We start from the raw sequence: 12,839 nt of genomic DNA, 5'->3' as shown, positions 1-12,839 counted from the left end.
CCATTTAATTGTTCACCCAGGTCTGCAGGCCCTGTTCCTGTTAGAGGTGTGAAATCAAATATTCTGTTTTCGGAATCAATTATTTTCCTGTCCCAGGCATTGGTCCCATCCAATGGCCCAGACCTTGATTTTCTGCTTGTTTCCATCTTAATTCCAAATGTTAAACTGAAAAGTATGGAAAACACAATTGGATGGTTTTAAAATAGGCTGGAAACAGTGCCATTTTCTCTCCCTACATTTTTCATATTTTGCATTTGCTCCTCCAATCTCCTCGCCATTTTATCTTCATGATTGGAACCCTACTGTGATCCCCTGCCACTTTATCTTCAGGTATCAGGTACCAATTCACCTCCTCAAGTAATTCCTCAATTTTCATTCTTCTTAAAGTTGCTTCTACTTTCTCGTGTGTATTCATGCTACCTACACCTGTCATCAATCGAGACAAATTGAAACATTTTTCTCGAATTTGAATGTATTCAATAAAAGTAAACAATACAAATATTGGCAAATGGAATAAGTTAACATGAAAAAACTCCAGATATACAGAAAATACATATAGAGACTAACATATTGATTCGTACTTTTGCTGAGAAATGTAATGGGACGAGCATATAATGAATGTGCTGCAGAGACAACATTTCCATCTTATTAGCCAATTAAGTGGAAAACTGACCATACTACAAATCAGGCATATTGACCACCTTCTCAAAACCTGATCCCTTGCTAATAACTCAGCAGTCATTTTTGAAAGAGAACGCTTGACTGGAGGTATCAAATCAATACTCCTGGCGACCAGAAATGTTCCTACATAAAAATGAATTATCTTGAATAATGTTGTTGATGCAGCTAGTCACAGTTTGCTTCCAAAGCTTACAACATTTGTAGAACTACAGATTATTATGTGTGCTCATCCTAGCATAGTTCAGATATTGGAATACAATTATCGTTGGAAAATCTTGACCTCAGATTGTATTATTAACTGTGAGATTAAGGGAGAAAATCATGATTATTCTTACCTCAAGATGTTGTTGGAAGATCTTGTATCTCAATAAAATTTAATTCGCTCCCCCTCCCACCTTGTTTACATAGAACTGTACTGCAAAAAATCAGTCCTATTCGCCCACAATGCCCGTGCCAAACATAATGCCACGACCAACTTATCTGCCTGCACAAAATCCATATCCCTCCATTCCCTGCATATCTATATGCCTATCAAAACACTTTTTAAATGCTGCTATCGTAACGGCCTCCACCACTTCCCCTGGCAATGCGTTCCAAGCACTTATCAACCTCTTTATTAAAAAAACAGCCTGACGCATCTCCTTTACATTTTGCTCCACTCTCCATAGATATACCTTCTAGTATTTAATTTTTTCCAGCCTGAGAAAATGTTTCTGTCATACGATACGATACAATAAACTTTATTGAAGCCCGGACGAGGAATTGGTCTGCCGACAGTCACAACACACAAGGTACAAAAAAAGAAAAGACAAGTGACTGTTGGCTGGCTGCTGCGTGGACAGCGCCTTCACTGGAACGAATGAACAAACAAACAAACGAGCAGCGACCTATCACCTGGGCAGAGGATTCTAAACTAGAGTGCCCTTCCCCACACCGGGTCCCCATTTGTTCTCCTACCGTCCCTCCCAGCGGTCCCCCCATGCCGGGCCTACCATTGTTCTTCACGGCAGTCCTCCCAGGCCGGGTCCCCATTGTCTTCTCCTTCCCCCATCACACTCATCGACCACGAAGACCCACCGCTACCGAGGCTCCCGTTGCCACCGAGGCCCACTTTTCCCGCCGAGGCTCCCATTGTCGTCACCACTGAGGCTCTTTTGGCCCAGACAGGCCGCGCCGCATCGCTTCACCGCAGTCTCCTGGGAGTCCTGTGGGGCGAGTTGGGCCTATCGCGTTCCGGTCTTGGGTTGTCACCCCAGCCATCGGCAACGCGGTTGTTCAACAGGTGGATCGGGCCTGCGTGGCTCCCCGGGACACATATCTATCTCTATAACTTCTCATCTTGTATGTGGCATCAAGGAGGCATCGAGACCACAGCGGTGAGGCCTTGCGACGATGGGGAGCACGGTGGTCATGGGGTCTGGACGAGAGTTGAGCTGGGGTTGCCATTTCTCCATGCTAGCTGTGGGCCTGAGGCTGCTGGTATCGTCGGTCCGGGTCTGTTGGTTGTCCCGGTGGGAGTTGAGCTGGGATTGTCGCTTCTTCTCCGCGCTATCTGTGGGCCTGGGGCCGCCGATGTCGGGTCCCAGCCCCACAGCCAGCGCAGAGAAGAAGCAGCAACCACAGCTCAAAAAAGGCACCAATAACCCCCCCCCCCCTATGGGTTATTCACAACCCACACCCTCTCCAGTTTATTCACACTCTCCCTCCCGGGTTCTTCACACCCCCCTGCTGCCTCAAAAAGGCAGCCAACAACTTCCCCCGGGTTATTCACACCCCCGCCCCCTCCCTGAAAACTGTAACTTCCAGTTTCGGGAACATATTCTTCCCTACACCCAAGCAAGCAAGAATTTTGTTGTCCTATCTGGGACATATGACAATAAAACACTCTTGACTCATCACCCCCCCCCCCCCCCCCCCCCCCCACCCCTCCCACCACCCCTCCCGCCGCATGCCCCCCCCCCCCCACTCACCTCCCCCTAACTCCCTCGCGCCCCCCCCCCTAACCTAACCCCCCCCCCCCACCCCTCCCCCTCCCCCTATCCGCCCCCCCCCCCCCTCCCAATGCGGAGACGACTGATTGCCTCCATAAATTCCATAATTTTCCTTGTGGGGGTTGATTGGACAATAGACAATAGGTGCAGGAGTAGGCCATTCGGCCCTTCGAGCCAGCACCGCACCATGGCTAATTGACTTTGGGGCCGCCTGTCTCCGGGGTGAGCGCAAATGCCACGCAATCCCCCCAGCTTGGGGGACGGAGCCCAGCGTGTCCCACTTGGTCTATATCTCTCTAAATCTCTGCTTGCCTCCCATGGGGACTATGGGTGAGTGGTGTAATATTGCATTGGGGGAACCAGACCTCCGCTGTGACAGGCCAGTTCGTCTCGTATAACTTTAAAACTCTCATCTTGTATGTGTGTGTGTGTATATTTGTATGTCTGTATATTTTCGCCAAAATGCTACACGGTAACGATAAGAATTTTTACATATTCTGACACATTTTTCCTCTCTAAGCAGTGACCAGCTTCACTTAAGATTTTATGCATTATTTCACAACTTATTGGTGATTAAAGTTTAAAAAAAAAGACAAAACTGCCTTTTAAGCTTCGCCTGATGACGTCACAATAAAGTGACATATGACAATAAAACACGATTGACTCTAGACCACCGCCTCCCCTCCTTCCGCACCCCCCGCTTTCTGCATCCCCCACCCCCCTCCCGCCACCTCTTTTCCAAACCCTCCACCTCCGTCCTGTAAATGGGGCAACCAGAACCGCATGCAATACTTCAAATGCAGCCTAACCAAAGTCCTATACAGCCGCATCATTCCTTCCTGACTCTTATACTCAATGCTCCAACCAATGGAAGCTAGCATGCCATATGCCTTCTTTACCACCCTCTCTACTTGTGTTGCCACTTTCAGGAATGTTATAGACTTGGACCCCAAGATTCCTTTGTACATCAATGCTGAAAGGATGAAACCATTAATCGTATATTTCCCTCTTACATTTAACCTCCACGTGCAACACCTCGTAATCGGATTAAACTCCATCTCCATTCTCCTTGTTCATCACGTTGGGTGCATAAATTCAATACAGAATATAATGCGGTAATAATTTTGATGGTACTGGAACAGCACATAACTCAAATCACTATTGATATAGCCATGATGCCTACAAAATATGAGAATAAATGCATCACTTAATTCTGGGACACTTACCAATGACTTGTACTTATTTTCAAGGAGTCTTAAAACTACTGTTCTGCTATAGTAACCATGCTATGAAAAGAAAACAAAGTGTATTAATACCCTATAAGCTCCTACAGCTACTCATTTAGAAACCAACTCACATTCATTGTTGAATTACTATATATGAATAATTCAGAATTATGATAAATAGGTAGTGAAAGGTAACATATTACCATTAATAAAATATGTCATATCCATTACCTAAAGTACAATTCTTATTCTTAACATTCATTCGTATTAAACATTGCATATTTCTCCTGATAACATGCCACTCTTTGCATTTGACATTTTCAATATATTTGTAAAAGATTTATTTTAGTTTCATCCATTTTTTCCCTATTTTTACAGCATATTCCATTACAACTAAATGTTTATTGGTTACAGTTGCAAAAAGCAGTGGAATAATCTCCTATCTAAGTGTAAATCTGCACTCAAATTTTGTACAGATTTGTTAAAGCTTTCTAAGGTCAGGAGACTTATTTAAAGACATCTCAAATTCAAATCATCTGAGAGCTAATGTTAAATCCATATCATATTAATGGGAAAATAAAACTTGTTCTCTGCCATCTGAAAAATACTCTACATAAAATGTTTTGAGGAATGTCAAATCTGGGCTTATTACTATAAATTGTCAACACTAAACTAAATAAATATGATCTGAAACTCAGTGGTGTATGTCCCAATGTTTGAATATAGCTGTAGCAAACACAGGGCCTAACATGGACAGGTCATATAGGTGATATTGCAGGGAGGTTGGATGATAGTGAAAAGTTGCATGCAGAGATTTCCATCCCCAAAACTGATTTTTTCCCACATGCTTTTGTCCATGATTGGCACCCTGATAAAATTTTAGTCTTAAATAGGCTATGAGTGGAAAGTATTTCAGAGCAGATAGTTTACCAATTTGCATTGTTGGACCTAAACCTTTGACTTATTTTCCTGTTGGCTAAAACAGTGGCAATTGATTCTGGAGATGGAAAGAGAGGGGTGATTGAATGAGGGCTTAGAAATAAGTTACAAAATGTCTTATTGAAGTGAAATTCCTGTGGTGTATGTAATAGCATGCGCAAGAGAGATTCAAGGTGGCGTCCTGGAATAAAGAAGCTTGTTAATTTTACTCCCGTGTCCCGAGTGTTATTTAAAGTTAACTCCAAGCACCAAATACACAACAGTTCCGTACAAGAGAGAAGAGTTAAAATAAATTGCAGGAGAACCTGGGAGATTCCAACAGAAAAATAATACATTCAGTAAGCCCAAAATTACCCCTTGAATTTCATGACATTATCACGAAAAATACCCTTTCAACCTTTGCATCTCCTTCACTCCCTTTAAGACCCTTCTTAAAATTCAGAACTTTAACTAAGCCCATATCACTTTCTGAATTAAACTTATTTTCTTTGATGTATCTATTTGTCTCTGAGATAGTTGGATATGTTTGTTCAATCTTAAATAAAGACAAATAATTATATCTTAAAACTTAGGCGGTGATGAATGCAATAGTGTACTACAGCAGTAAGTGACTGCAGTAGCAACCAGGCTCTTGACCACTAATTCCAAGATAAAATTTTAGATTCATTGTGGAATCTAGGAATTCTAACGATAAAATCTATGTTAAAAGAAAACCTCAATAGCCTTCTCCCGAAAACCACCACATCTTGTAAAATAGCGCAATTTGTTAATGTTTTTTTCTAAGAAGAAAATTTGCCATCTTAACTTATAGCCTATATGTCTCACAGACCTATAAGCGTGGTTGATTTGTAAATGCAATAAAGTACGGGCAATAAATGCCACTGTTTCTAGCAATATCCACGAACCATTTTTTTATTCTGAATGTCTCAAGCAACATAATCACACAATGCAGCAGCTGACCTATGTACAGGAAAAAATGCTAATACTGAAGCTGGGTGACTATTTATTTTACAACAACTTGGGTGATAACAACAAACATAGATCCTGGGAGTCTGAATTTGTCTAATAGATAATAAAGTATTAGAGATCTAAAAGGACAGTGACTCACAAAGAAAAATCACAAACAGTAATCTGTCTCCGTGAAAAAAAATCATATTATCCGTGGAGAGAAATGGTGATACAGAAAAGGAGAGAGTGGTGGATAATAAATGTGATAAGAAACATAGAAAGTAGACGCAGGAGTCGGCCATTCGGCCCTTATTGCCAGCTGCACCATTCAATATGATTATGGCTGATCATATGGCTGATACCCCTTTCCTGCTTTTTCCCCATATTCCTTGATTCTTTTAGCCCCTATAGCTAAATCTAACTCCACTCTTGAAAACATCTAGTGAATTGGCCTCCACTGCCTTCTGCGGCAGAGAATTCCACAGATTCACAACTCTCTGGGTGAAAACGTTTTTCCTCATCTCAGTCCTAAATGTGCCTACCCCTTATTCTTAAACTGGGATCCCTCATTCTGGACTCCCCCAACATCGGGAACATTTATCCGGCATTTAGCATGTCCAAGCCTTTTAGAATGTTATATGTTTCTATAAGATACCCTCTCATCCATCTAAATTCCAGTGAATACAGTCAACCCATTCTTTCATCGTATGTCAGTCCCGCCATCCCGGAAATTAACCTAGTGAACCTGTGCTGCACTCCCTCAATAGCAATAATGTCCTTCCTCAAATTAGGAGATCGGAACTGCACACAATACTCCACATGCACTCACCAGGGCCCTGCAGAACTGCAGTAGGACCTCCTTGCTCCTAAACTCAAATCCTCTCGCAATGATGGTCAACATGGGACATTGTTGGCTGGTGTGGGCAAGTTGGGCCAAAGGGCCTGTATCACTCTACGACTCTATGCCATCAACTTTCTTCACTGCCTGCTGTACTTGCATGCTTACTTTCAGTGACTGATGTACAAGGCCACCCAAGTCTCGTTGCACCTCCCCTTTTCCTAATCTGACACCATTCAGATAATAATCTGCCTTCCTGATCTTGCCACCAAAATGGATAGCCTCACATTTATCCACATTAGTCACCTTGCAGCCTCATAGCATCCTCCTCGCAGCTCACACTGCCACCCAGCTTTGTGTCATCTGCAAACTTGGAGATGTTACATTTAATATCCTCGTCTAAATCATTAATATCTATATTACTAAAAGTCTCATCTTGACCACTTCCAATTGTACTGTACATTGATTTTAGAAAAAACGTTGCCACTTGCGGCTGTGGTTTTTGGCCATCTTACTCAGAGTCCCCCTCCGTTGGTCAGGACAAGAGGATTTTTCCCATCGATGAAAAATAAAAGACTTATTAATGTTTTAAAAATGTTGAGATTCTCCCCCCTGAAGGCCTTGCCCCTTCCGGAGGGGCTATACTACCAGGAAGTGTGGAGGTGCCTCAGTTCTCTGCAAGATGGGGGAGCGAGAGATCACAATTCTCAGTCCGAGCTGTGAATAACACCAAACACATGTGTACTAAACTGTGAGTGGTTTTACTGACCTGTCAGTGCCCTTAATGTGGTTTGAAAATGGAGTTTGAAAATGCAAAAAGTGTGTTTTGGTTTGAAAGTGCTAAAGCTTTGTTGCCTTTGGCTTGAAAGTGCTAAAGCTGCGTTGCCTTTGGCTTGAAAGTGCTAAAGCTGCTTTGCCCTTGGTTTGAAAGTGCCAAAGCTGCGTTGCCTTTGGTTTCAAAGTCCTAAAGCTGCGTTGCCTTTGGTTTGAACATGCTAAAGCTGCATTGCCTTTGATTTGAACATGCTAAAGCTGCCTTGCCTTTGGTTTGAACGTGCTAAAGCTGCATTGCCTTTGGTTTGAACGTGCTAAAGCTGCGTTGCCTTTGGTTTGAACGTGCTAAAGCTGCCTTGCAGCGGGACTATAAAACCCAGAAGTGTGGGCGTGGCACAGTCTCTGCAAGATGGGGGAGACTTGCTGTCTTTAGTGGCCTTGCACCCTGCTTGAAATGGTATGAAACTGCACTTGAATTTGTTGGCCTTGCTCCCTGCTTGAAATGGAATCAACTGCGAGCCCTCCAGCCGTGAGTGAGTGAGCTGCCAGCACAATAGGCTTGAGTGACTGAGCTGCCAGCCCAAGAATCAATTTGGCCCACAATGTCCATACTAGCCCTCTGGAAACAAGTCCTTTCAGCCCACAACACTCATACTAGCGCTCCAGAAAGCCCCCCCCCCCGTCACTGGCCACCTAAATTGGAATTGGTGGAGAGGTAGAATATTGCGTTGGGGGACCAGTCCTCCCGTGAGATGCTGGGACCCAATGTGTCCCACTTAGTCTAGTATATTATAAACATCTAGGGTCACTGCACTGAGCCTTGGGGCACCCCACAAGTCACTGCCTGCTATTCTGAAAAATGTCCCATTAATTCCTACTCTTTGCTTTCTGTCTAGCAACCATTTCTCTATCAATGTCAATACCCTACCCCCTATCTTTTTCTGCAGCGAAAATCCCAATTACTCTTCAGTCTTCCGAGAGTATAAGCAACTTTCTTGAAACTTAACAGAGATTAAAAATCATCTAAACATGGTAACAATGTTATTCCAAAATAGTAAGTATGTTTGAGTATGTTTGAACAATGTAATGTAAATCTTGAAAAGAAAATAATAACATTGATGATACAAATTTGAAATAAAAGCAGAATGTTTGAAACATTCAGGTTAAGGGAGAAAGAAACAACATGAAAACTTGAAGAACAACATGAGAAGTTAGAAATCAAGCAAGTTTTAAGTTTAAGAAGTGGAGGCATGAAGAGGCCAATGGGGGACTGAATGGTGATTGTGGTGCTTGCTGAGATGGGATGGTTATTTGGAGTTAAAGGACAATATGGAAGTTTAAGTGGATAAATGAAAATAGAGGAACTGAGAAAAGAAGAGAAAAAAATGCTGAAATTGTGATAGACAAAATATCATAGAAACAAATCACTGCAAATACTGGGAATAATAGCAGAGAATCTAGGAAATGTTCAGCAAGTCAGGTAAATTATTTGGAAAGAGAAAAACAATTTACATTTTAAGTTTATAAACATTCAAGGGAACTATCCAAAACTGACACAAACTATAGGGCTATCCGAAATTATTGTATTTAATGTTAAATCTTGAGACATCCAAGCTAGAAGATAGAATCCTGCTCCTTGAATAACCAAGTTTGGTATTCCGATTGCGTATGCCCAGGTCATACTCACGATAAACATTCTCAGCAGCTGTGCTGCTGCATGAATACAGACATGCGTTTCATCCGTAGTCAGGATCGAATCCGGTGCTGCAAGTGTGTTGAATCGCTACTGGACTGTCCCCGTCCCTTCCGAGTGTCCCATCCCTGTCCGGCGGCGGCCAAAGATGTCCGGGGTGACCCTGGTCTGACGGGACACCGGCCCGGAGCAATGGCGGCGTAGAAGAAGTGCTAACTCCCCTGCTCCAGGCTGGTATCCCGTCAGTCCAGGGCTGTCGGTTAACCAGGCAGGACAGGCAGAGTTGAGATGGAGTTTGCGCTTCTTCTCCATGCTGGCTGTAAGCCTGAGCCGCCACTGCTCTGGGCCACTGTCCCGTCAGTCCAGGGCTGTCGGTTAACCCGGCGGGACAGGCAGAGTTGAGCTGGAGTTAGCGCTTCTTCTTCGCGCTAGCTGTAAGCCTAGGCCGCCATAGCTCCGGGCCGCTGTCCCGTCAGATAAAGGTCACACTGGACATCTTCGGCTGACACTGGACAGGGATGGGACACTCGGTAGGGGACGAGGATCGTCCAGTAGCAATTCAACGCTTGCAGCGCCGGAGACCCGGGTTCGATCCTGACTACGGATGAAACGCAGGTCTGTATTCATGCATTGGCACAGCTGTTGAGAATGTTTATCATGAGTGACCTTTGACAAATCCCATGATTCCTTGCATTTTTCGGAATACCAAACTCGCTTATTTATGTCGCGATTTTTGAAAATAAGTAAAAAGTCCAAAGGCAGAGAAGTTAAAGTGGGAGTAGGTTGGTAATTAAACTGACAAGCAACTGAAAGGTCAGGGCCATTCATATGAACACTTGTAATTTCACTTTCCAATACAGCTTAGAAGTTGCTTAGTTTTTCCACAAGCTCTTTTTCTCCATTGTCTTCTAACTAATTTGACATTTCTGCCCATACAATCTGCTGTGAGCCCAGACAAATGTTCATCCCAAGTCAAACTAATTGGCTAGCACAGAAGCATAGAGCTGCCAAATAAGACTCTGACTGACATAGAGTGAAAAAGCCTGTGATTAAATTGCACCCAAGAAGGAGGCTGCAATTTATTATATTGTTCCTATTAATAAGGGAAAATAATGCAACTACAATGTCTAGTAACAGTAATCAAAATCTAATTAAGTTTGCACAGTAAACTGATAAAATATTGTGCCTTCAAAAATTCCATGATTCGTAATTTGTCGACATTTCACTCCCTTCACATTAATTCTACATTTGAAAGTTCACTGTGCATTTTCAAAAAACATCTTTTATACATTAATTTTACCATCCATTTCTTGAACCAGGAGGCTTTTATATCCAGCAGTGCCAGAAAATAGACAGGTTCCAGTGCACTGTCTAGGGTGTCAGTATTAAGGCTCTGTTCATGTGTTACTGACAGCAATGACAGAGTGCTTTCCACTATCTCCTCCATAAACCTGTAGAAAATTAAACATCAAATATTTACAACTACTTAGCTGTGAAAAACATACAATATTATTCACCCCATTTTTTTCGTACGTGACACATCAAGCAATATTTTCAGAAAGTTTCCACAAGCAGAATATTTCAATGTTTTTTTATCGGTCAGAATACAGTGCCCTCCATAATGTTTGGGACAAAGACTCATCATTTATTTATTTGCCTCTGTACTACACAATTTGAGATTTACAATAGAAAAAAATCACATGTGGTTAAATTAGTTTAATAAAGGCCATTTTTATACATTTTTAGTTTCACCATGTAGAAATTACAGCTGTGTTTATACATAGTCCCCACATTTCAGGGCATCATAATGTTTGGGACACAGCGATGTCATGTAAATGAAAGTAGTCATGTTTAGTATTTTGTTGCATATCCTTTGCATGCAATGACTGCTTGAAGTCTGTGATTCATGGACATCAACAGCTGCTGGGTGTCTTTTCTGGTGATGCTCTGCCAGGCCTGTATTGCAGCCATCTTTAGCTGATGCTTGTTTTGGGGGCTAGTCCAATTCAGTTTTTCTCTTCAGCATATAAAAGGCATGTTCAATTGGGTTCAGATCGGGTGATTGACTTGACCACTCAAGAATTGACCATTTTTTAGCTTTGAAAAAACTTCTTTGTTGCTTTGGCAGTATCTTTGGGATCATTGGCTTGCTATAGAATGAACCGCCAGCCAATGAGTTTTGAGGCATTTGTTTGAACTTGAGCAGATAGGATGTGTCTATACACTTCAGAATTCATCATGCTACTACCATCAACAGTTGTATCATCAATGAAGATAAGCGAGGCATTACCTTCAGCAGCCATACATGCCCAGGCCATAACACCCCCATCATCATGTTTCACAAATGAGGTGGTATGCTATGGATCTTGGGCAGTTCCTTCTCTCCTCCATAGGTACCGAGGTCTAATCGGAGGCTCAGAGGGGATAGAGCCTTCACTGTTGCTGCTCCGGCACTCTTACACCCTTCAGACAGGCCCCCTCACTGTACATCTTCCCAGTGGCCATAACTCCCCCCATGCCACTTTGCTTCATGTGTGTCTTTATTTTACAAATGATTGTTATTTTGGTGGTAATGTCAATGATTATGGATCTTGGGCACTATGATTCCTTTTTAAAGTGCTCTATAAATCCATACTTTGCTCTTGCCATCACTCTGCCATATAAGTTAATCTTTGTCTCATCATCATCTGTCCACAAGACCTTTTTCCAGAACTGTGGTTGCTCTTTTAAGTACTTCTTGGCAATCTGTAACCTGGCCATCCTATTTTTGCAGCTAACCAGTGGTTTGCATCTTGCAGTGTAGCCTCTGTATTTCTGTTCATGAAGTCTTCTGCAGACAGTGGTCATTGACAAATCCACTCCTAACTCCTGAAGAGTGTTTCTTATCTGTCGGACAGGTGATTGGGAATTTTTCTTTATTATAGAGAATTATGGAGTACAGAGGCAAATAAATAAATGTTGGGTCTTTGTCCCAAACATTATGGAAGGCACTGTATCCTTGGTAAAATTTTATTCAGATATAATTAAGTATACTGCTATCCACTGTATGATAGATGGTTAATTTTAATTATTAAGCATCTAATTAAACAAGGCATGGTCTAAAAAGTCTCGCATTTCATCTGAACTGCAATATCATTTGTTTTAAATATATACTTCTCTGGATGACGAATCCAGAAGGATGGAACTTCTTTCTGAAACTCATTAAGAAGACGAAACTGTAAATACAATAATATTTTATTATTTTTTAAAAACTTCCACTAAATTACAACTACTGTTAAATACAGGCATTCAACCTGTACCAGAAATGCTACCTTTTTAAGTATCTGTACAGCATCAGGACTTGTTATATCCATGCCAACGGAAAGAGTGGAAACTGGCATTTGCTGTGAAGTAAAGCAGGATTCCAAATGCTTGGCTACAAGAAAATATATAGAATTGCAATCAATATATTACCTATATATTATGAAGAAAATTCTTAAAGCTAAACATACTAGTAAACCACATGGCGATATTTCAAATTTTAGTTAAATTAAAAATTATGAATGAAAAGTTAAAGGGGACATTGTTTCAGGCCATTGAAGTGAAAGTGTGAAGCGAAAGTGAAAATGTGGGCTATCAGGAAAGTTTCTGGATATTGAAAGATTTGTCAAAAAGGATGGAAGGTGAGATTCTTCCATCTAAAACACAAGAAATCCCAACAGGCCCAGTATTGGGAGCGTTGGAAGGCCCAGTATTGGAAGTTCAGTCAG

The 12,839-nt window shown here is 42.0% G+C and overlaps 1 protein-coding gene across 2 annotated transcripts in view; it reads right to left on the bottom strand.

Annotated features, from left to right (window-relative positions):
• tbc1d32 (TBC1 domain family, member 32) overlaps positions 1 to 12,839 on the bottom strand; it is a 145,194-nt gene that overhangs the window by 95,222 nt on the left and 37,133 nt on the right. For both annotated transcript variants that reach the window (XM_055635731.1, XM_055635730.1), the window contains 4 exons: positions 12,402 to 12,505; positions 12,244 to 12,305; positions 10,391 to 10,541; positions 3,899 to 3,958 (listed from right to left, as the gene is read on the bottom strand). In XM_055635731.1, coding sequence (XP_055491706.1) covers positions 3,899 to 3,958; positions 10,391 to 10,541; positions 12,244 to 12,305; positions 12,402 to 12,505 — 377 coding nt within the window. The remainder of the gene's footprint in view (positions 1 to 3,898; positions 3,959 to 10,390; positions 10,542 to 12,243; positions 12,306 to 12,401; positions 12,506 to 12,839) is intronic.

Source organism: Leucoraja erinacea, chromosome 5, assembly GCF_028641065.1.
Source record: "Leucoraja erinacea ecotype New England chromosome 5, Leri_hhj_1, whole genome shotgun sequence".
Classification (NCBI taxonomy): Eukaryota; Metazoa; Chordata; class Chondrichthyes; order Rajiformes; family Rajidae; genus Leucoraja; species Leucoraja erinaceus.
This window is presented reverse-complemented; position numbering and strand designations above follow the sequence as displayed.